The sequence below is a fragment of the Myxine glutinosa genome, chromosome 7 (genome assembly GCF_964187855.1).
Source record: "Myxine glutinosa chromosome 7, kmMyxGlut1.1, whole genome shotgun sequence".
Taxonomy (NCBI): domain Eukaryota; kingdom Metazoa; phylum Chordata; class Myxini; order Myxiniformes; family Myxinidae; genus Myxine; species Myxine glutinosa.
Window position 1 is genome coordinate 153,012,584 of NC_136267.1, and position 25,246 is coordinate 153,037,829.

Genomic DNA, 25,246 nt, shown 5'->3' on the forward strand with positions numbered 1-25,246 from the left:
CTCAACATTTCCTCCATCTGCAGCTCCCTCTGTGCACACCTTACATTTGAATGTAGCTGCCACACTGGTTAATGACCCTCTCAGACCACTACATTTTTGATGAACCCACTCAGCACACATTGTACATTGAATGGAGTTCACTCCGACACCCTTCCTGCACACAGCACACGGCCACTTCCCAGTTCTTTCCACCTCACCACATGCTTTACCACTTGCCATCACCTTTGTCTTTCCGATATTCACCTTCAGACCAGACCTTTTGTCTCCATACATTCCTTCCACTTGTTCATATTTTCCTTCAGTCCATCCATACTTTCCGCAATCAACACCAGATCATCTGCATACAACAATTCCCACGGTAAACCCTCCTTTACGGTCTGAGCCAGCACCTCCATCACAGCTACAAATAGTAGTGGACTTAGTACCGACCCCTGATGCACTCCCACCTTCACCTCAAACTCACCACTGTTCCCGTCCTTCGTCCTTACAGCTGTGCGTGCTCTTTTGTACATTGCCATCACTACTCTGATCAACCATTCCTCCACTCCTAACTTCCTCAATGCCCATGTCAATACTTTGCGTGGAACCCTATCGAATGCTTTCTCCAGATCAACAAACCCAAAAAACAACTTCTTCCTCTTATCCATGTACTTCTCCTGCAACTGCCTAACAATGAAAAGCGCATCTGTCGTTCCTCTTCCTGGCATAAATCCAAACTGCATTTCGTCGATCTTCACTTTCTTCCTTATCCTCCTCTCCAACACCCTTTCCAATACCTTCATTCCATGCTCCAATAACTTTATCGCTCGGTACGAGCCACACTCCAGAGGGTCACCTTTCCCCTTGTATAGAGGGACGAGGGTACTCAGTTCCCAATCCACTGGAATGCGGCCTTCTTTCACCACCAGATTACAGATCTCTGTCATTCTATTCACACCCCAACTTCCTGCTGCCTTCAACATATCTCCCACAACTCCCATCGGCCCTCCCGCTTTTCCACTCTTCATTGCTTTTATCGCTTCCTCAACTTCCTTCTCAGTTATCTTCTCTGCCGGTCCTAAAACTGGGTTACTCTCTATGTTGCCATCCCATTCATTCTCTGTATTCAACAGCATTTCCATATATCTTTTCCATCTTCCTTTAATTCCATCTGGGTTGACAACGATTTGTCCCACTTCATCCTTCAAGCAACTCACCCCCATCACATCACACCTCTCTTTCGCTATCTGCTTTGCAATCCTGAATACTGCTTTCTGACCCTCTTCCGAATCCAAGCGTTCTCCGAACATTTTCCTACATGCCTCCTGCGCCTTTGCTACCTCTTTCTTTGCAGCCTTCCTGGCTGCCTTATAACTTTCATGCTCTGCTGTTTCTGCTCCCGTACCCTTCGCCTTCTGCCACTCTTTGAACTTCTTCCTCTTCTCGTCAATCCTCTTTCCAACCTCAACATCCCACCACCATGTTTCCGAGTGCCTCGGTGGTCCTTTTGTCCATCCACATACCTCACCAACGGCTCCCAACAGACTATCTTTCATTGACATCCAACCACTTTCAAGCTCAACCACATCATCCTCTACCCTACTCAGCCTCTCTTTTAATGCCTCCCTTACTGTCACCTCTTTCAACCTCCACACCTTCATTCTCGGTTGGTACTTCACCCGCCGAGCTCTCCTCGCACCTTTCACCCTTATGTCGCAGACAACCAAGTGGTGCTGTGAAACAGCCTCCTCCCCCGGGATCACCTTTGTGTCCCGGAGGTGCCCCCTATCTCGCCGACGCACTATCAGGTAGTCAACGGTCAACGGTACGACCCACCTGTCAACGGTCAACGGTCAACGGTCAACGGTAGGTAGTCAATGGTTGTCGTCGACCCACCTGACGTGTATGTAACAAGCTTATTGTCCTCTTTCTGGAACTGAGTATTACAAATCAACAAATCAGCTCCATCAGCAAACTCCAAAATCCTTTCACCTTCTCCATTTCTCACACCATATCCGTAACCCCCATGAACTCCCTCAAAACCATCCATACTCCTTCCCACATGTCCATTCAGGTCTCCTCCCACCACAACAACTTCCTCATCTTTCACGTTTTCCATCAGCTTCTCTATCGCACACCAGAACTTGTCCTTCTCTTCATCGCTTCGATCAACCTGCGGAGCATATCCCGAGATGACGTTCACCAAGAGCTTTCCAATCATCATTTTCACCATCATCAACCTATCACTCACTCTAGTCACACTCACCACACTGTCTACAAACTCCTCAGAAAACAGGACACCAACACCATTCACGCCCTCCGGGCACCCTTGCCACACAAACTTGTATTTCTGTCCCTGCCTACCCTTCACCATTCTCACACCACTTCCCTTCCATCTCGTCTGTTGCACACAACATATGTCCACTCTTCTTCTGACCAATACTTCCACCACTTCTCCTGATCTCCCTGTCATTGTCCCCACATTCCATGTCCCAAACCTCAGAAACCGATCTCCACTTCGGGCTGCACCCTGCCCATATGTACTTGTGATTGTCATGGTTCTCTTTTTGAGGCAATGTTTTTATGGCCGGATGCCCTTCCTGATGCCAACCCTCTTAGTCGTCTCTTACGACACGCAGGGATACGGTGTACCTATTCTGACCAGGGTACACACTGGGAAACGTTTAAAACATGTAAATTCTGTCGTCTCTTACGTCTCTTACGACACGTCGTCGTCTTACGACACGCAGGGATACGGTGTACCTATTCTGACCAGGGTACACACTGGGAAACGTTTAAAACATGTAAATTCTGGGGGGGCGTCCCTCCCCCCTTGTCCATTCTTGGAACTTGTCCATTCTGGGGAAGGTGGGGGGGGGGGGGGGCGTCAGCATCACGGCTGCGGTTTAAACATATTCCAACAATATCCAAACAGAACGATGAAAAAACAATCCGGGAAAAGTCTCCAAGCGAGAACGTGGATTTGAGAAAGAAGGAGCAGAGGCGGAAGAAAACGAGATACAGGAGGCGGGGCACAAGTCGAGACGAGGAGGAGAGCGAACAAGCACGTATCCGGGAGGAGAGAAAGAATCAATATAGAATTATTTGTCTAGGGAGGTGAGGTGAGGGGGAGAAAACAAAATAAAAGAAACAAGCAATACAGCGAAGGAAATAACCCAAACCGACAAAACACCGACGGTGGGAGGGAAGCCCCAAGTCACCAGGCCGCGCACGAGGTACGACTCAGAAAACGATTAACTACACACAAGTTTGCACGAACCACAAACCAACACCAACTAGAAACACACAATAACACGTACACAGCAAAATAACCAGTGGAAATTTGACAAAGACAAGAATGGGAAAACACTCAAACTTCGATGCCGTGGAGAGCTCGAAGCACGCCTCACTCGCCCGAGGAACCGGAAGTATAGAGAAGACGAATTAATAATTGGTTCAAGATTTCAAAGCGCAAAATCACGAAGTAGAAGTAGCCATTTTTATCCCGTCCGTTGCTGTGCAGCATGAGACGGCTGTTTTTTTTGTTTGTTTAAAAAAAAAATCGGTTCCATGTTCCTTTATTTTACCCGCCTGCATTTTCAGATGCTTTATAATTCACTATTTGAGCTTTTGTCATCAAATGTTCAACAAACCTTTATTATGACAATATGGCGAACTCTAATTAATCAAATTGTACCTTTTTTAGCTGTTGTTTTCATCAAGTTTAGTTTGAGTACAAAGTGGACGTGGATTGGCTTCTGCATTTTGGGATCCTTTCCCGTTTAAAATTGGGAAACGAAGCCCAGTTGATTTGGAACAAATATTGTATGAGTCGGACATCTTTCTTTCGCACACATTTTCATTACACTCGTTTTTATTTTAATGTTACTTTTTACATTCCGAGACTGATATCCATTAAAATGTTGACAACTTAACAGGATGAACGCACCAAATTCTGACAACACTGTTTCCGGTCACATTTTTGATGTACATTGCATTCAGAAAGTATTCAGACCCCTTCACTTTTATCACATTTTGTTATGTTGCAGCCTTATGCTGAAATCGTTTAAATTCATTTTTTCCCTCATCAATCTACACTCAATACCCCATAATGACAAAGAGAAAACGGGATTTTAGAAAGTTTTACAAATTTATTAAAAAGAAAAAACTGAAATATCACATTGACAAAAGTATTCATACCCTTTGCTATGACACTTGAAATTTAGCTCAGGTGCCTCCCATTTATCTTGATCATCTTTGAGATGTTTCTACACCTTGATTGGAGTCCACCTGTGGTAAATTCAATTGATTGGACATGATTTGGAAAGGCACACACCTGTCTATATAAGGTCTCACAGCTGACAATGCATATCAGAGCAAAAACCAAGCCATGAGGTCGAAGGAACTGCCTGCAGAGCTCAGAGACAGGACTGTGTCGAGGGACAGATCTGGGGAAGCCTACAAAGAAAAATCTCTGCTGCATTGAAGGTTCCCAAGAGCACAGTGGCCTCCATAATTCTTAAATGGAAGAAGTTTGGAACAATCAGGACTCTTCCTCGAGCTGGCCGCCCGGCCAAACTGAGCAATCGGGGTAGAAGGCCCTGGGTAAGAGAGGTGACCAAGAACCCGATGGTCACTCTGGCTGAGCTCCAGAGATCCTGTGTGGAGATGGGAGAAACTTCCAGAAGGACAACCATAACTGCAACACTCCACCGATATGGGCTTTATGGCAGAGTGGCCAGACGGAAGCCAAACAGTTCAATCTTGGTTTCATCAGATCACAGAATCTTGTTTCTCACAGTCTGAGGGTTCTTTAGGTGCTTTTTTGCAAACCCCAAGCGGGCTTTCATGTGGCTTTCACTGAGGAGAGGCTTCCGTCTGGCCACTCTGCCATAAAGTTCAGATCGGTGGAGTGTTGCAGTGATGGTTGTCTTTCTGGAAGTATCTCCCATCTCCACACAGGATCTCTGGAGCTCAGCCAGAGTGACCATCGGGTTCTTGGTCACCTCTCTTACCAAGGCCCTTCTCCCCCGATTGCTCAGTTTGGCCGGGCGGCCAGCTCTAGGAAGAGTCCTGGTTGTTCCAAACTTCTTCCATTTAAGAGTTATGGAGGCCACTGTGCTCTTGGGAACCTTCAATGCAGCAGAAATTTTTGTAGGCTTCCCCAGATCTGTGCCTCGACACAATCCTGTCTCTGAGCTTTGCAGGCAGTTCCTTCGACCTCATGGCTTGGTTTTTGCTCTGATGTGCATTGTCAGCTGTGAGACCTTATATAGACAGGTGTGTGCCTTTCCAAATCATGTCCAATCAATTGAATTTACCACAGGTGGACTCCAATAAAGGTGTAGAAACATCTCAAAGATGATCAAGAGAAATTGGAGGCACCTGAGCTAAATTTCAAGTGTCATAGCAAAGGGTATGAATACTTATGTCAATGTGATATTTCAGTTTTTTCTTTTTAATAAATTCGCAAAACTTACTAAAATCCTGTTTTCTCTTTGTTATTATGGGGTATTGAGTGTAGATTGATGAGGGAAAAAATGAATTTAAACGATTTCAGCATAAGGCTGCAACATAACAAAATGTGATAAAGTGAAGGGGTCTGAATACTTTCTGAATGCACTGTACCATACTCTTTACAGAGCGTTGGTGCTGCTGATACAGTTTCTTGGCAAGGGTCATACTGGGTGGTTTGCCATTGCCTTTGCAGCATTGTTTATCCATGATCTATCCTTTGAAATGCTGAGCATCAAGCAAGGCAGCAGCATATACCATTTTTAAAGTCTTTGGGATAACTCAGATGGGATTTGAACCACTGATCTCCCAGACTCAGAGCGGATAGTCTAATCATTATTCCACCCAGTCCGGTAGTGCTGTTATCGTGGTTGTATAAATAGGAGAACTCCATGAAAGTTTGGGCAATGTAAGCTGAGGATATGTCAAGCAATGTAAGCTTAGCAGGCTGGTAGGATATGTCACGTGGCATTGTGTTCCTCGCTGAGCTATCTCGAAATGTTTTTGATCTCATGTGGAGTCAAATTGACAATGTCAATCGCCATTCGGGTGCAGTGATGGCGGTGTGAGCTGCATCTCAAAGAGCATCATCCTTCAGATTATATGTAAATCTGGCAGTCCCATATATTTTTTAGGTTGTGGTTGTTAAAGATTTCTTGTCATCTCTCCGGAAGAGTAGGCCATTCATTGCATGCTGGTATGTTGGAAAATTTCCAATTTATAAATTAAATGGAATACACAGATCAATTATATAAGGAATGCAGATGCTAAATTATATTTTAATTGATTAATAAGAGTGTATTTAATGCAATTAATTTAAGTAAACCGATATATTTAATTTTTCGGTTGTAGATATGGCAAAGGTCAAAATGGCCAGCTTTTTCTGGGTTGCGATCTCCTGGTCTATTGTATATTAAAATAAAAGCTTTCAGCAAAAGCCCTACAACAACAAATAGCTTTGAAAACACATTATGTTCATGCCTTCATCAATTGTGATACAACGAAAGTTTATATTTTATTTTTATGAGCACTTTTAGCAGGTTATAGCAGGTTATGAAAGTAAAAAAGAGACACAAGACACATAATATACAATATTGTACAAATATATAATAGAAGTTATTTTCTTGGTTGCAGGGAGAATAACAAACAAACCAGAAAAAAAGAAGAGACAAGAGAAAAAGTTGTCTCGTCTATTCATCGGAGAACATATCGCAGCTTCCTGCTTGCCCAGGGCCCTTGAGTGGAGATGATGGATTGGCGGAAGATGCGAACAAATGAGAGCATGTGGGGGGACAGGATGCTGGACTGAATTTTCGAGACTGAATTTTAAAAATGGATATGAATGTCGTTTATTCAAATTTCATTAATCATTTGTGCCATTTTGTGCCAGAATTTTGCCATTTTTTCTGCAACTTTTCTTGTACTTTCTGAAGTTACATTTCTATGATCTTAATGCGTATTGGGCAATTTTGACCTCGTGGTACAGGCGACCTAGAAGTGCATGCGGAGACCATGCTTTGCTCTTTTTGTTACGACGATAGCAAGATGCAGCACTACCATCGGCCATTTCCTGAGCAGAAAGGAGAGAGTTGAATATGTTAGCTATTTTGAATCAATTGCATTACATTTTCATACTCGTTTCTCGACTCGATTGTATTTAATGCCTGCCGTGGTTTTTCGTCTCAGCTGCGTTTCACTTTGATCCCATGTTTCTTGCATTGACTATTTAATTTCAAGTCAATTGTTCATATTCAATTGTCAAATCTATTGCATTGTATGTTGAGCTAATTGTTTGGATTTTATCTTCAGTTTTACCATTCTAACCATTCCTTAATGCAAGCATTCAATTCCTGCATGTATTCATTCCTTCTTCGATCCATTGATTCAGCAATATCTGAGAGTGGGAAAATGGAGCTCTGGTATCCCAAAGACTTAAATCAAATGACTGATTCAGATTCCCTTTGAATTTTGTGCTGTGGTTTTCCGAGTCGATGAACAGCACACGTTGTATTTCGTATTCCGGGCTCTTCGGCGGAAGACACTATTTTGGTTTAAAATGAAATTTGTAAGCTTATCCAATTCCAATATTTTTTTCCGATATTTTTTTTTAATTAAGAGGGATGGCTTCATTTATGCATGAAGTTATTGGAAAAGGTATTAACCCTGCATTCCAAAATGTACAACCCAAACCAATGAAGATCAAACAACAACATATAAACTGAAGTTCAGTTGTATTTATCTCGCATGCCCTCTTGTAAGCTTATTTAGTTTTAAGCAAAGCACGGTATGTTTGCATTATTTGTATTTAATTAAAAGCAAAGCACAAGACGCAATACATTGCGTGCAAATTAAATAATAACAAAGAATTATATGCAATTTCAGTCTCATATTCAGGCTGTGTGTGTATATTTGAAATGATGAACTTCATTTTGGAAACTAAAATATTTCATAACTGAAGTACAAAGCATTACAATCGAAATGAAACATTGATCACTCAGTCTCTCGACCTCACACACACACACACAGACACACACAAATAAACAAACATACACAAAGACACACAAACACATTCACACCCCCCCCCCCCCACACACACATACACACACAATCTCACACACACACACACACACACACACACACACACACACACACACACACACACACACAGACAGACACCCACAAATCCCCCTGCCACACACACAAACACTTGCATACACAAACATACATTAACAGAATACACACACACACACACACACACACACACACACACACACACACACACACACACACACACACACACACACACACACACACACACACACACACACACACACATCATGGCATGCTTAAATTGTGAAAGGCAGAAATGAGTGAACAACGAAAATCAAATGTGACACAGTCATCTACTATTATTTATATTTGCTTCGTTTCTTTTTGTTTATCTTCCTTGTGCCGTTTGGTCTGATGCAACATCTGATGGAACTTAAATGATCTAATGAAGATCCACGCACTGTTTGTTTGAGGCGCCAAAGACGAGGATGAGGCGCTCCATTTGAAATTGTTTGTTCGACATATGTAGCTTTTTGATGCCAAGGGTCCGTAATTTTTTTAAATCGTTATCATAAGCAGTGACCAATTGCAAATTAATCGTAGGAGGATTACATAATATTATCAGCCGCCATTGGACTTAGTCCGAAACGGGTTCTTTTGCAATGGGTCTCGTCCGTGCGTGTATCCGCAACCAAATCTCGGACATGTATGGACCGATTATGTTCATACTTGGTACACAGATAATTAATAATTGCGCACATAAGCACGTCATTTTATTTTGAGATCAGATCCAATATGGCCTACTGGAGGCCATTTTGTTACTTAAACGTGTCCCCAACCATTTCTCGGACATACATGGACCGATTTTGTTCAAACTTGGCACAAAGACAAAATATGAGTTTATGCATATGCAGAAGAATTTTGTTTTGTAATCTGACTAAAGATGGCCGACTGGCGGCCTTTAACTCCATAGAGCAAAATTACTAAAATCATGAGGGCTATGACATTTTATGTCTTTTTCTCCTTATTTTTCCTTTTCTTGACTATAACGCAACGTTTTAGAAAGCCGCGATGATGCAACCCAATGGTCTCGCCACACACTTTCAGGACTGGGTCATCTTTCCCGTATTTTGACAGCACTTACAATTTTAAATCTCACATGATCTCATCAGTACTAAAATAAAAGATCTCATGTGGTTGTGCTTGCTTACCTCTGCCCTAAATGGCAATAATGTGATAGCCCTAAATCGAAAGGAAGAGGCTACTTACATCATTGGGGATGGATATCTCATGGGAGCTTGTCGGTGAAGCTCCATCCAGGCCTGTGGGTATATATGGCAGACAGCGGGAAAGGTGTGGCAGTAAAGGACAATAAAACAATGCTTAAGGACAATAAAACAATTCAAATTCAATATCATCACAAATCCATTCAGCTTCAAAGTTATCTTATGACCGTATCCGTCCAAAAATGGATGAACCAAAAAGTTAGGAAGCGAATAAATTGTAAACTCCACACAGCTATATTATTTGGCACAATGCGGGAAGTTGAACTTTTCATTGGGGAAATGCAAACTTTTTCAGAGCAAGTTCCATTTACAATACTGCGTTCTTTCTTTCCGTGTAACAAGAGTAAATGAGACGCGATAGCTTGAAGCTTTATCACCGCGACAGCTACAATATAATGCAGATAATTAATAACATTTGTGAAAGCAAAAGTAATCTACTTCTTGATTGAAATCAAAATTATCTGGATTCCTATTTCCAAAATTATCTATTAACCCTTTGAGTACGGATGACGTCCAGTGCCGCAACCCGCGAAAAAGTTTTGTGCACGGATGACGTTACTACACGTCATCGACAATACCTATAAATAGATCGTCATTACGTGGTTGCATTCCCGTACCAAAATGCCAAATTAATCCTGTACCGGGGGTATTTTTATCAAAAAAAAAATCGCGTACTCAAAGGGTTAATTTTGATTAATAATCAAAATTATTAATCAAAATTATTTCGAAATCAAAATTCCGAAATTTTTAAATAAAATATAATAAATTCAAAATTACATTTTGACCAAAAGTGATGGTTTAAAAGGGTCAACTTACACTCGCTTTTGGAACAAATGTGTTTTTCTTTTTTTTTTCTTCTTTTTTTTTCCTACAGCAGATTAGGCTCAACCTCAACTTCTTTTTCCCCTGAAGTTATAAATATACCTGCTCACGATGCAACAATGGTTTTCAAGAACCCTTGTGAGTTCTTGCTGCAAAACACCTTGCTCTTTTGATGGCATAGGAAGAAAATTCGTTTTTTGGACAACTAGTTCTTTATATAAGCATCCTCTACTTTTCGTTATTTTGGAGTTAATATTCTCCTCTGACAAGCTAAGGGTCCTTTTTGGGGCCATTTATCTATGACACAAAAACATCAGAATTTCTGACTCCCTCATATTGGTATGCATATCCATCCCTCCCCCTAAATCTCCAACTGACCTTCTTTCCCTCATCTTTTTAGTATCTTCAGAATGTCACCTTTCTCTTTACTAATGTCCGCCATCCACTACCAAATTAAAATTTTCTCAATGAAGCCGCCCCCTGCACGAACATCATAAATATATGGCCCCCAAAATCCATTTGATCAATTAGAACATAAAGGATAAGTGTAAATTGACAAGTTGTTTCCTTCAAGCATCAACTTTCCTAGTCTATGCTCGGTGTGCTTCAGATATTTTCTGCTACTGAATAAAGATATGGCTTTTGCTGTTGTGTGCACAATATTTCATGCTATTTATTATCTTACAACGAACAAGTCCCAATGCCAAACTAGGTATTGGCACAAAAATATTGGGTGAAATAAGTTCAGACTATTGCATAAGAAAGCTGGGTTAGAAAAGTTTAAATGGCTATTATATATTTATTATTTATACAGCATGGAGGTAGCCATTTGATTCAAATCTCAATAACGATATCACTGATTTTACATTACTTTATCGATTAAAGCTTCTGATTCCGACGCACCATACTCTCTTAGAGAGCGTCAGTACTGCCGCGGCAGTTTCTTAGAAAGGGTGGTTTCCCATTGCCTTACCAGGAGTAGTTAGGTCAGGAATTTGGAATTTGGGCAGGGTTCTGGCGATAACTCACCATAGGATCTATAATGTCCACCAACTAAAGCTGGCAGATGGGACCCCTAGTTTAACGTTCCTACGAGGGGAGGCACGCACATTGATGGATCACCCTGCCTGTGAAACACTGGGATGACAGTTTATAGCTGGGTCAGGATTCTAACCCTGCCTAGATGGCTAAGAGGCGAGTGTGCCTCAAGACCATCCTGCCAACCCTGATTAAGGATACAGTTATTAATATTGTAATCTGTGCATTGTAAAAGCCTAGCATTTTCCCAGTGGCAGATAACAAAATGCGACATTGCGACGTCTTATTGAAGACAAGTGCAAAAGTTTAAATTTGATCTAATACTAATACGTGAAATCAGCAGAACGTTGACTGAGGGATGTTAAATGCTGTGGAAAGCAAGGAGAAACTGATGTTTCAGGCGTTAACCATTCAGCGGAACAAAGGAGACGTTAACCCTTCTCGGGCGTTAACCATGCTCCTTTGCTCCGATTAAAGGTTATTGCCCAAAACGCCAGCTTCTCCTTGCTTCCTGTACTGATTAATGTCCTACCTCAATCAATGTTCCGTTGATTCCATCCATCGTTCTACCTGTCTGCCAACACAGACTAAATTCGCCACTAGTTTTCAAAAAGACGATTTTTTCATATCCAAGACTAAATTAGAAAACATGGACATTCATCGTTTCCTTCATGATGTTGAAATACAAAATCATCAAATGCCACATAGATTTCAATGCAGTATCAAATGTCACTGAAAATGTTAAAAATCAAAGTCAAAAATATTCATCCCATTGGCATAAAAATGTGTAAACATTTTTTTTAAACCTCTTTAAAAAAACATTTTTAAACAAAATATTTTTTGCATGTAAAACTCTTCTAAGTTACGAAAATAATGTGTGGGAGTAAACGTTCCTGACATTCATGATGAGCTTCTACCAATAACCAGATCATAAATGGATGCCTCAAAAGAGCTGCACAGACATTAGCAAGAACATATCATACTATCCATTCATATCAAATCCATATCAGCATGTTTAGAGATATAAGGGTGTTCTGGTATGTGAATTTATTTTAAATGACACGTATAATAACATTGGCCTATCCACACACATCTTTATCAGCTCTGTGCTTTGGCTCATGAAGATTGGTAGGAAAGATGATTATCATTCAAGGGAAGGAAGCTCACATTAACTAATAAAGCAAAGGCCCCTGCCCTTCCGCATCACACTGGTGGATCCGAGGTTGTGTTAATCCAGGAAAAGGGCTTAATTTTATTTCATGTTATAAATATCTTTGTGTTCAATTGTTTCTGATTTTTTTTGCTGTTTTTCCGATTCATCTATTTGTTAGCTGCCACCACTTGAATTAATTCATGGACCATTAACTTGAAGGGTAAAATAAGTGCAAAAATTGCTTTTTCTCTTTGGCCTTTGTAAAATGCAAAACAAGTTTTTCTTTTTTGTTACTGGATGGTTTAATTTACACAATGTGCCTTTAAAAAATTTCCATAATGATACACTGCAGCTAAACTGACCATCTGGATTATCGAGTGCCTGTTCCATCCGTTTCCTGTACGCTTCACATTGAGGCCATGATGGGGGAGACGCTGTGTTCCTGCAGGGCCAAGATGATTACATGGAAATCTGGCGCAAAGCGCGGCTCAGATGGGGTAAGCAAAGAGGTAAAAATGTGTGTGCATGGACTGACTGTAAGCTCAGATGTTAATGAACATTTCAGGCTTGAGCAGAAATGAATGATTCCACCTACATGGAACCTGTGTCAGGTGGTAGGAGCAAGAGAGGACATCTGGCAGGCAGGTGCAGGAAGGTGTGGCCAGGAATTTCTTGGCACCATGCTTGGAGGGTTGATGTGGGAGGAGTGAGTGGTGGGATTTGAGATGGGTAGGGGTGTGTGGCTGAGGAAAGAGGCAGGGGACCTTAAAGCGAAGGATGCAACTTCCCAGGGATAGAAAGGGTTAGCCGGGCAGGGAGTAGCCAGGTACGTACCAGGGAAACCAGGGGCAGTCTGTCCGAGAGGGGTAAAAGGGGAATGCTGAATAGCCAGTTGGTGCAGCTTGTTTAGCTGCAAGGGAGAGTCAGGGAGGGTGGTGGGGTTGGGGTGAGGACAAAGGAGAAGGAGGATGTGAAGGGTTAGATAGGATTCAAATCAAACTGAGAGAAGAGAAAAATTATGCACTTTGTGTGAACCATTCCAAAGAAAGCCAAAGGTGGAGTTACAGTGACACTTGAGGAATCCCAATGATTAGTGGTAGGTGGAGTAGGCAAGGGGCAAGGCGAGGGAGTTGGGGTCAAGTTGCAAGTTGGTGAAGGAAGGTGACATGGGGGGGGGGGGGGGGAGTTACAGCCAACAAGGAGGGATTTGAGGAGCACAGGTTGGCAGAAACAAATTATTGTAAGCAAAGCGTACAGACGGCTTGGCAGAAAAAAGGCTAAATCAAATGCTGAAATAGGCAATAACATTGCAAATAAGAATCACCAAATCACCAGAAATCCACCAAATCACAAATATACCGAGTTAAATCAAATTTGACCCATTTACAAAAGGGGACTTAAGTGAATAGGGACAAAAGGGGACTTAAGATCACTTAAGTGAATGAAAAAACATTTTACAAACGTGGGTTTCTAAAACTTAGGTACCTTTGAGGGTTTCTAAAACTAAAGTATCTTTTAAAAATGTACCCAGCATAATTCATGTTTTGACAATAATAATGGACAAAATACGAAGGAAAACAACAACAGAGTAAAGAAAAAGAACAATCTTTCAAATCGCCATTTTGAAATTCAAAGCAATGATTTTGCCATGATCAAATCTGCGGTAAAAGAGTGGAAATGTGATTGAAGAATGCAACCTTGCATAATTTGGAAATTGATCAGATGTCTGCTCATGGAGACTATTCAAAGATAAAAATGAAAGTGGAAATCAGACCCAACACCCCTGAGATGCATGATTGGGGTGCGTTCAAACCTTCTGACAACATATAAAACATTCAATATTAACATAATCAAGATAGTTTGCAATGTCCATATTTACTCTTGAATTGTTTGATCGTTACCTACCCAATCGTAGCAGACTGCATAATTGGAAAAATTATGAGAACAGACGTCATGAAGATAATTATTTTGGATTGGATAGCATATTTACCTTGTCTTACACCTGCATGCTTATAAACTACATTTTAGCTGCAAGTGTCAAGTAATACAACCGATTTGCCAAATTCGACTAAACTATGTGATTATATTATTGTAAAACCATTCCATGAAGGCTAGTGTCGGTCTATGTCGGTGGAGAGGTACAACAATGGATGGAAGCACCAGGACGTTAATCGAAGGATGCTAAACGTCATGGGAATCAAGAAAAAGCTGACATTTGGAAATTAACAAGGTCAAAGTGCATGTGAGGTGGAAATGACTCATTTTCAATATCTCTGATTAATCAGCTGACTGATTATATCAATTATGTGCCTTCAATTGTATTTAGAATGAAAATATGTTCACTCAATGTTTGGAATCACTTGTATATTTTCATCAACTCCAGCATGCCAAAGATTTCACAGGTTAAAAAATGAATTATCCAAAATGAAAGCAAAGAAAAATCAGTGGGTGTCAACTCTCAGGGAAACCAGAAAATAATGCCTGGCTGAACTCAAGGATGATCTTTCAAACTTGTCTCCTTCCAAAAAACCTGGTGCCACTTTGTTAAGAATATCTCTCGAGTAGGCCCCCTGCATCCACATTTCCCTTCATTTCAAATGGCACTGCAGCCAATGCTGCCCATGAGAAGGCCGAATGCCTCAAGATTGTCAAGTCGGGTATGGGAGCATGCGCCGGAGCAACGCGTCGCCACATCCACTTTCCGCTGGTACTCCAGGTTCTTCCTGTCTGGCCATCCCCTAGGCAAATGCTTGGCTCATTCCCATCTCCTTGAGATGCCTATCAATCTGCTGCAACCACAAGGCACGTGGTCGGCCCATCACTCCTCACGAGGCTCCCTTCTCTACTCACGAGGCTTCCTCGTCGAGAGAATCTGTTGAGCAGTATCAGCATCAGGAAAACAAGCCACATGCCCATACAGCCGCAACTGATGCTCACAGACTACACAGGTACAAATCTCATCTGAGTATCTCTCAGCAGACACTGGTTGGACACAAAGTCTGACCAGCGATAGCCAAGGATTCTCCAAAGAGACCTGGTACCGAAGGAGTCAAGTCTTTATTCAGATCCTTAGTCATGCAGAGTCCAAGTCTCACATCCGTTGAGCAAGATTGGAAGTACTAAGGACTAAAAGACTCAGACTTTCGTCCTCCAGCATATGTACCTTCCTGGTGTTACACGCCATGATTCAGTGAATCAATGACTCCTAGGCCTGGCCCAGGCGTCTATCATGGAGGCATGAATATCACTGCCAAGGTAAGTGAATCTCTCTGTGACCTCAACATTATCACTACAGACACCTCTGCCTCCCCCTTTCTGTACTCTGCCTCCCCCACCTCCAGGTTTCTGCAAGGTGCACATAGTCTGCCAATAATCTGTTCCTGATATAATTCCCAAAATCCAGACTCGATACTCACCCACACTCATTCTTTCCTATTTTTCCCACCATTGCTCTTTTCTCTTTTTCCCAAACTTCCTCAGTCTGCTCAAACTAATTGTCCCCCCCAGGGCTTCAAGACAGCTGTTCACCACCAGCTCAGGTCATCAACCATCCAAAACCATGATCTTTTCTACCCCTGTTAATCCCACACCCCAAACCCAAGCACACCTCCTTCCAAACTTCCAGTTTTTCCTTCTTGAGAGTTTTCTTCTGTATCCATGTTGTCCACCCGATGCACCCTCCCTTACCCCCTCATTTCTCACCACACCCATTATTTATCCAAGTCTCCCTATATTTTGTCCTTCAACCCTGCAGTTGTTGTTTCCCCCTCTCCCTAATGTCATTTTGTTACGCTGCATCCTGATCCATTCAGTGTTCTAGCTCTTCCATGAGCCTCGACTTTGAATACAAAAGTAAGAAAATAATTAAAAATAAAAACTTGAGGCCAACAACTAAAAAGAGTAACACCAAGTAAATGACACCGGATAAGGATTACATGAAGCAACTGGAATGGCACTTGGTAGTGCGCAAACCTCTGCCAGGCTGAACAGTTTATATTTTGTATCCCATTGGATCTGCATCCGGACCATTCATCCTTGTCGCTTACCGAATTCTAATTGGCTTGTTGTCATCCATCTAACTCGTCCACCAACTTTTGTCACAATTTGTCCACAACTTTTTGAAATACCATGCGATATATCGTCTTTGGCCTATCTCTCAATTGTGAAGAATGACTAAAAAATTATGGGACCCCCATCTGGATCTTCACCAAAATTGAATCAATTTTTCCTCGTCACACACCCAACCTGTCCTTCCATAACCTTTTGAGATATCCTGCAATATAACATTGCTGTTGGAACTATGGAATCACAAGTACAAGGTGACCCAGAAACCAACAAGATGAGATATCAAACATAACAAGATGGCCTGGCTGATCTCTGCAAACCACAAAAAGTTACACAACGAACTCAAAACTATGTTGTTGTTGTTGCCATAAGTCATGTTTATAGATTCATGATGTTGAATAACGAGAATTAGCATTCTTATATTTGTCTGATTTGTGTTTTTATTGAAGTCCCTCGGTGAGCTTATGTGTTAGGATCCAACATCCCACAAACTGCCTTCATCACTTACTGACACTGAAACTCAGTTACCCTGAAATATTTTAAAGGCAAGCAAACAAAACTTTTTTCAATACCACTGGGTATGTGAAATTATATCAAGCTTCCTCATTCCAAATAATTTATTCCAATAATACGGATTCTGCAACATTATTCATTTATCGGTTCTGCATCCGTCCTTGTATTTACTTTGAGACACTCTCACCAAAAAGGCACCACCGGCCTTATTCCATTGAGATTTTTCTGGGATAGATCAAATTAGTGCTTCGATTGGCATTTCTCGGTGACCTCCAGGAACATTGAGTGTTGAATATTGCAGGAGTATTCTTACAAGGACGACCGAGGAGCATTCTACTGTGATTGCTCCAGACTACACAATCAGAGGCAGTTGTTATAGTAGGAAATGTCTTTCAACCGGTAAAGTGTTTGGCTCTCTCTGCCGAAATTGGTGCCCCAAGGTCTGAGCCAATGTCAAAGTATTATTAGAAACTTTTTTTTTGACTATGCATAGACTAGCCTCATGAATTAATACCAGGTGGGGTTGTCTTCCTTTCGAGGTCAGCGAAATGAGTACCAGGGTACTCGATCCTCTCTCTCAAGGAGGTTGATGGCAGGATTTGAACTCTGGCCACTGTAAAAATACCTCATTTCGAAACACACATGCTGGTATGTGTCGGGATGGTGCTGAGGAGTCGTCCAAGGATGCAGCGACGTGCTGATCCAGTGATCCAGCGTACACTCCCATATATGAATATATATATATATATATATGTATATATACATATATGTATATATATATATATATATATATATATATATATATATATATATATATATATACATATATATATATATATATATACATATATATATATATATATATATATATATATATATATATATATATATATATATATATATATATATATATATATATATATATATATATACTTGTTTACCAGTCATGTTTACTTGTTTGGTGCTGTGGATTCTGGAAGTGGAGGCGATTTTGTTGTTGTAGTCTGCATTCGCACTGGCTGGGGGTGGGGGTAGGTACGCATCCAGGTGTAGTTGCTGCATGTGGAGGTGTATGTGCCCCTGCTGGCCCACCTTAGCTGACCGTATCGAGGTTGAAGGGCCGAAACGGGATGATGCTGAGGACCTCGACTGAGGACCCGGTCAGTGCGGCACACTTGTGACCAGGTGTGTTTTGAACTCATATATATATATACAGACTTGGCATTTAATATGGAATATTTTTTTGGTGGGGGTGAACTTACTTTTCAAGATGTCTTAGAACCAAAAGTTCATTGGAATTATGTTGAAATTATTCTAGATTTTGTTAATGTGACCTTTAAAAGAAACAAAAACCACATTTGACATTTCTAAACAAATAAATTGATCCTTGAAAGTGATGTAAACTGATATCGAACTCAATTCATGGACAGTACTGTGTTGAACTTCTGTACGTTTTCCAGAAGTATCTCTTTATTTTGCACATTAGCCAAATTTTTTTTTAACAAAAACAAAAGTTAAATTACGACTGGGATTACGGACAGTACAATTACAGTTCAGTACTTCGTGTAACCCCAACGAGCATTCAGGAGAGCATGTACACGTAGGGGCATGCTGTTCACGAGATTTGCCACGGTTTGGACAGGAATCGCTTGCCATGCAGTGACAATAGCCTGCTGCAATTCACGCACAGAGGTCGGCTGCTGGTCCAAGTGGTCGATTTGACGCGTTAATTCTGCCCACAAGTTCTCTATCGGATTCATATCCGGGGACATGGCAGGCCACTCCATATGCTCTACACCACGGTCAGCAAGAAAGTGTTGGATCATGCGAGCACGATGAGGCCGTGCATTGTCATCTTGGAAGACAATGTTTCCTCGAAAGGCTGCACGAGCAAATGGAAGCAATGTTTCTTCCAGAATGGCCCTGCACTTGAACTGGTTCAGGTTTCCATTCAGAACAACCAGGTCAGTTTTGCCCCCTGCATGAAAAGCAGCCCAAACGGTCACCCCACCACCTCCAGCTTGGACTCTTGGCACTATACAATCTTTGTTGTAGACTTCATGCACTTGTCTGCGCACTCGGATGCGGCCATCATGACGACAGACCAGAAATCTAGACTCGTCACTGAAGATCACGTGATTCCAGTGTCCTGGCTGCCATTGACGGTGCTCTCTGGCCCACTGCAATCCCCGCTGGCGGTATTGTCTGGTCAGGCGTAGCTTTCTCAGGGGACGCCTGGCACGATAGCCTGCTTGAACCAGTCATTGGTTGACTAGCCTTCTGGATACAGGCACATTTGTCAGTTGCTGCCACTCAGCCCTAAGCCGATTAGCTGACTTGGTACGGCCATTGCGGACTAACCGGTGCAGCTGGCGATCATCCCTCCTTGTGGTTCTGCGGGGACGTCCTGGCCTCGGTATTGGAGTCGGGACACCCCTCTGAGCATTTCGTTTCAGGATCTTTGACACCTGACCTTGAGTGATGCCATACTGCCGAGCAATAGCACGCTGTTTCATGCCGTAATTTCGTAAAGCCACCACTCCATGACAAACAGCATTGTCGAGTTGACGGACCATCTCCAGAGGAAGCGGCAATAACTTTTGGAGACGTGCAGCAGTTGTTTTCCACTAATACAGAACGCAACAACCCTTGTATACCCGACTGTGAAGCCAATCATCAAATGCACCTGTCCGTACATTTTGCCATGCCACCTGTGATATAATCCTGTTGTTGACTTCTTGCTGCGACAGACAATCGGTGACATGGTTCTTTTAACAAATAAATCATCAAAGTGTAAAAGAAACTCACCAGATTGATATACTGAGTTAAGAAATAAACCCAAGTCAAGAAAAAAAATATATTCCATATTAAATGCCAAGTCTGTATATATATATATATATATATATATATATATATATATATATATATATATATATATATATATATATATATATACATATATATACATATATATATATATATATATATATATATATATATATATATATATATATATATATATATATATATATATACCTGTATATGACTACAACAACAGCATATATATATACCTGTATGAAACATTCCAATCCGGATTCCGCTCCAACCACAGTACTGAAACTGCTCTCCTCAAAATCACCAACGACCTTCTCCTCTCCTCTGACGCTGGCAACCTCAACATTCTCATCCTCCTCGACCTCAGCGCCGCCTTTGACACCATCGATCACACCATCCTCCTCACCCGACTTGAAACCACCTTTAACATTACCGGCACTGCCCTCTCTTGGATTAAATCATACCTCTCTGACAGACGTCAGTTCATCTCCATCAATAACTGCAAATCCCCCACTGCTCCCCTCCCCCAAGGTGTCCCCCAAGGTTCAGTTCTTGGCCCCTCCTCTTCATCCTTTACCTGTCCCCCCTCGGTCACTTAATCCACCGTCATGGTCTCCAATTCCACTGCTTCGCCGATGACATCCAGCTTTTCATCTCCACCAAGTCCATCTCCACCGCCACCCACTCTATCCTGACAAACTGCATCACTGAAATAAAATCCTGGCTTCAAATCAACTTCCTCAAACTTAACTGTGATAAATCTGAAATAATCATCATTGGCCCAAAAACGCTCACCAAGTCCACCCATAACTTTGCCCTCAACATCGACGGTTTCCCAGTATCCACCTCCCCTCACATCCGGAATCTTGGCATCATCTTTGACCAAACCCTCTCCTTCGACAAATACACTAAACAGATCACAAAGACAGCCTTCTTTCACCTGAAAAACATCGCCCGTCTCCGTCCATCCCTCTCCTCCGTGGCTGCAGAAACCCTCATCCACGCCTTCATCACTTCCCGTCTGGACTACTGCAATAGCCTCCTTTATGGTTCACCCTCAACAATCACCAATAAACTCCAATACATTCAGAACTCCGCTGCCCGTCTACTCACCCATTCCCGGACCCGTGACCACATCACCCCCGTCCTTTACAAGCTTCACTGGCTCCCCATCTCCCAGAGAATCCAGTACAAAATCCTCCTCTTGACCTACAAAGCCCTCCATAACCTGGCCCCATCCTACCTGGCTGACCTCCTCTCCAGACACACTCCCACCCGCAACCTCCGCTCTGCTGGTACCAACCTCCTGACCCCCCCATCCGGACCAAATTTAGATCCTGGGGGGACAGGGCCTTCTCCATCGCTGCTCCCACCCTCTGGAACTCGCTACCTCACACCATCAGAGACTCCTCCTCACTCACCACATTCAAAACATCACTCAAGACCCACCTGTTCAACACTGCATTCAACATTTAACCCACAGCATCTAACCCCTGACTATCTCCTCTCCTTCTCCCTCCTTTGTGCTTTGAATATTTCCCTATTAATTCTTCTTTTTTTGCAATTGTTTTTATGTTTTGCTATGCATTATGTTTTGCACTCTGTCAAAGCGTCTTTGGGCTTCCTGAAAAGCGCTATATAAAATAAATGCATTATTATTATTATTATATATATATATATATATATATATATATATATATATATATATATATATATATATATATATATATATATATATATATATATATGTGTATATATATATATATATATATATATATATATATATATATATATAGATAGATGTGTATGTATGTATATATATATATATATTTAGATGTGTATGTATGTATATATATATATATATATGTATATATATATATATATATATATATATGTATATATATGTATATATATGTACATATATATATATATATATATATATATATATATATATATATATATATATATATATATATATACATACAGACTTGGCATTTAATATGGAATATTTTTTTTTCTTGACTTGGGTTTACTTTCTTAACTCAGTATATCAATCTCGTGAGTTTCTTTTACACTTTGGTGATTTATTTGTTAAAAGAACCATGTCACTGATTGTCTGTCGCAGCAAGAAGTCAACAACAGGATTATATCACAGGTGGCATGGCAAAATGTACGGACAGGTGCATTTGATGATTGGCTTCACAGTCGGGTATACAAGGGTTGTTGCGTTCTGTATTAGTGGAAAACAACTGCTGCACGTCTCCAAAAGTTATTGCCGCTTCGTCTGGAGATGGTCCGTCAACTCGACAATGCTGTTTGTCATGGAGTGGTGGCTTTACGAAATTACGGCATGAAACAGCGTGCTATTGCTCGGCAGTGTGGCATCACTCAAGGTCAGGTGTCAAAGATCCTGAAACGAAATGCTCAGAGGGGTGTCCCTACTCCAATACCGAGGCCAGGACAGCGCCACAGAACCACAAGGAGGGATGATCGCCAGCTGCACCGGTTAGTCCGCAATGGCCGTACCAAGTCAGCTAATCGGCTTAGGGCTGAGTGGCAGCAACTGACAAATGTGCCTGTATCCAGAAGGCTAGTCAACCAATGACTGGTTCAAGCAGGCTATCGTGCCAGGCATCCCCTGAGAAAGCCACGCCTGACCAGACAACACTGCCAGCGCCGATTGCAGTGGGCCAGAGAGCACCATCAATGGCAGCCAGGACACTGGAATCACGTGATCTTCAGTGACGAGTCTAGATTTCTGGTCTATCGTCAAGATGGCCGCGTCTGAGTGCGCAGAGAAGTGCATGAAGCCTACAACAAAGATTGTATAGTGCCAAGAGTCCAAGCTGGAGGTGGTGGGGTGACCGTTTGGGCTGCTTTTCATACAGGGGGCAAAACTGACCTGGTTGTTCTGAATGGAAACCTGAACCAGTTCAAGTACAGGGCCATTCTGGAAGAAACATTGCTTCCATTTGCTCGTGCAGCCTTTCGAGGAAACTTTGTCTTCCAAGATGACAATGCACGGCCTCATCGTGCTCGCATGATCCAACACTTTCTTGCTGACCGTGGTGTAGAGCATATGGAGTGGCCTGCCATGTCCCCGGATATGAATCCGATAGAGAACTTGTGGGCTGAATTATCGCGTCAAATCGACCACTTGGACCAGCAGCCGACCTCTGTGCGTGAATTGCAGCAGGCTATTGTCACTGCATGGCAAGCGATTCCTGTCCAAACCTTGGCAAATCTCGTGAACAGCATGCCTCAACGTGTACGTGCTCTCCTGAATGCTCGTGGGGGTTACACGAAGTACTGAACTGTAATTTTACTGTCCGTAATCCCAGTCGTAATTTAACTTTTGTTTTTGTTAAAAAAAAATTGGCTAATGTGCAAAATAAAGAGATACTTCTGGAAAACGTACAGAAGTTTAACACAGTACTGTCCATGAATTGAGTTCGATATCAGTTTACATCACTTTCAAGGATCAATTTATTTGTTCCGAAATGTCAAATGTGGTTTTTGTTTCTTTTAAAGATCACATTAACAAAATCTAGAATAATTTCAACATAATTCCAATGAACTTTTGGTTCTAAGACATCTTGAAAAGTAAGTTCACCCCCACAAAAAAAATATTCCATATTAAATGCCAAGTCTGTGTATATATATATATATATATATATATATATATATATATATATATATATATACAGTCATCCCTCGCTATATCGCGGTTCACTTTTCGCGGCTTCGGTACATCGCGGGTTTTTCTCGCTAGTATATGTAAAATTATATCGCGGATTTTTCGCTATATCGCGGGATTTTTCGGTATAAATGTATTTTTATATACTATTATTTTAAATATTTTTGTGGTAAAATAAGCATTTTCTAGCCTAAAAAATTAAAAAACGTAAAAAAATAAGAAAAATACAGTATTTAAAACATATTACAAGAAATAAAATACTGTACATAGTGTACAGTAGAAGGGTAGACAAAGAGACAAAGAGTCGTGCGTATGGAAAACGCAGATGCGGCAGCTTCCACTTGCGCTAGTTACCCACGTAATGGGTAACTGTAATGCTCTTTCTGGCTGTGCAGTACATTCATCATCGTCATCACCTTCATCGTCATCAGTACTGCACAGCTAATTCATCATCATCTTCATCACGCAAGTTGTAGTATTGAAGAGCCGGGGCTCTTGCTTGATACGGACGAAATGACGGGCAAGACACAAACTCGTCCGAGAAGATATTTATTCTCAAAACCAACTCGGGAACACTGAAAAGCCCGTTTATCGGGCTGAATTATAAAGCACAACCAGAAACCGAAAGCCACGCCTCTCAAGCGTGGCGTGCTTCGGCGGTCACGTGATCAACAGGTGTAGCTGATTATACCCGCACGCGCGGCACGCTTTGGCGGTCACGTGACCAGCCACTCTGGCGCCGGGGATCCCCGCCGGTGACGTCACCGGCTGGAGCAAGGAGATTCTGATGCTGGTCTTGCTTGGGGAACCCTTGGGTCGCTACAGTATCTTCAATCGTGAGTACCCATTAGAATTTTATATGTTGTTAAAATTACGTATGTTTAAGAGTGTAAAAAGTGTTTAAGAGTATAGGAAGTGTTTATAAGAGTATGGGAAAGGTTAATAAGAGTGTGGGGAGGGTCATAAAGCTTTAAAATATATATAAATAATAAAATAAAAATATGGTCGCTACTTCGCGGATTTTCGTCTATCGCGGGGGGTTCTGGAACGTAACCCCCGCGATAAACGAGGGATCACTGTATATATATATATATATATATATATATATATATATATATATATATATATATATATATATATATATACATGTGTGTGTACATAATTTTATATATATCTCTATATATAAAGGAGGAGTGTCTGTCTGTCTGTCTTGATGTCCGCTTATAACTCAAGAACTACACATCGGAGGAAAGTTTTAGACACAGATTCAGAATCAGCATAAAATCCCGGTGGTTATAGGGTACTTTTTATTTTAATATCAATGGTTTAAAAAACCGCGCCAGCTGCAATTCCGTGGTGTAGTTTGTGGCGGCGGTATTGCCCCTTTCCGATCCCATGATGCATTGCGGTTTCGATTCACGATGAGGTCTATGTGCTATCACCGACACTTTTCCACCTTTTCCATACCTTTTAATCAGATTTACCTTGTCGTCCATCGTAACCACATTACGCTTGGAAACACTAGCATTTTCCTTCTTCGGACCCATGGCTAACACAGACAGTGTAAATGAATACTGTACGTCACCTCTGTTGTGAATGCGAAGCAGCGGATGTGTGTACGTACAGTATACTGTACGTACATATTTATATATTTTTAATGTGCTTTTTATTGTATTTTAAATTGTTTTTTAGCTTCTTTTATTGTTAATTTATGTACTATTTTATTTATTTTAAATATATTTTTAAGGAAAACAAATGTTTTCACGTCCGTAGGAGTGACGTAATGTCGCACAC

The 25,246-nt window shown here is 41.4% G+C and overlaps 1 protein-coding gene across 6 annotated transcripts in view; it reads right to left on the bottom strand.

The window, feature by feature from the left end:
* The window catches only part of LOC137431750 (poly(rC)-binding protein 3), a 340,441-nt gene that overhangs the window by 29,903 nt on the left and 285,292 nt on the right, over positions 1-25,246 (bottom strand). For 3 of the 6 annotated variants that reach the window (XM_078782427.1, XM_078782428.1, XM_078782429.1), the window contains exons 10-13: positions 13,177-13,252; positions 12,938-13,085; positions 12,705-12,784; positions 9,313-9,365 (exon numbers count right to left, since the gene is read on the bottom strand). In XM_078782427.1, the coding sequence (XP_078638553.1) occupies positions 9,313-9,365; positions 12,705-12,784; positions 12,938-13,085; positions 13,177-13,252 (357 nt within the window). The remainder of the gene's footprint in view (positions 1-9,312; positions 9,366-12,704; positions 12,785-12,937; positions 13,086-13,176; positions 13,253-25,246) is intronic. The other 3 variants (XM_078782431.1, XM_068123431.1, XM_078782430.1) reach the window with 2 other exon arrangements.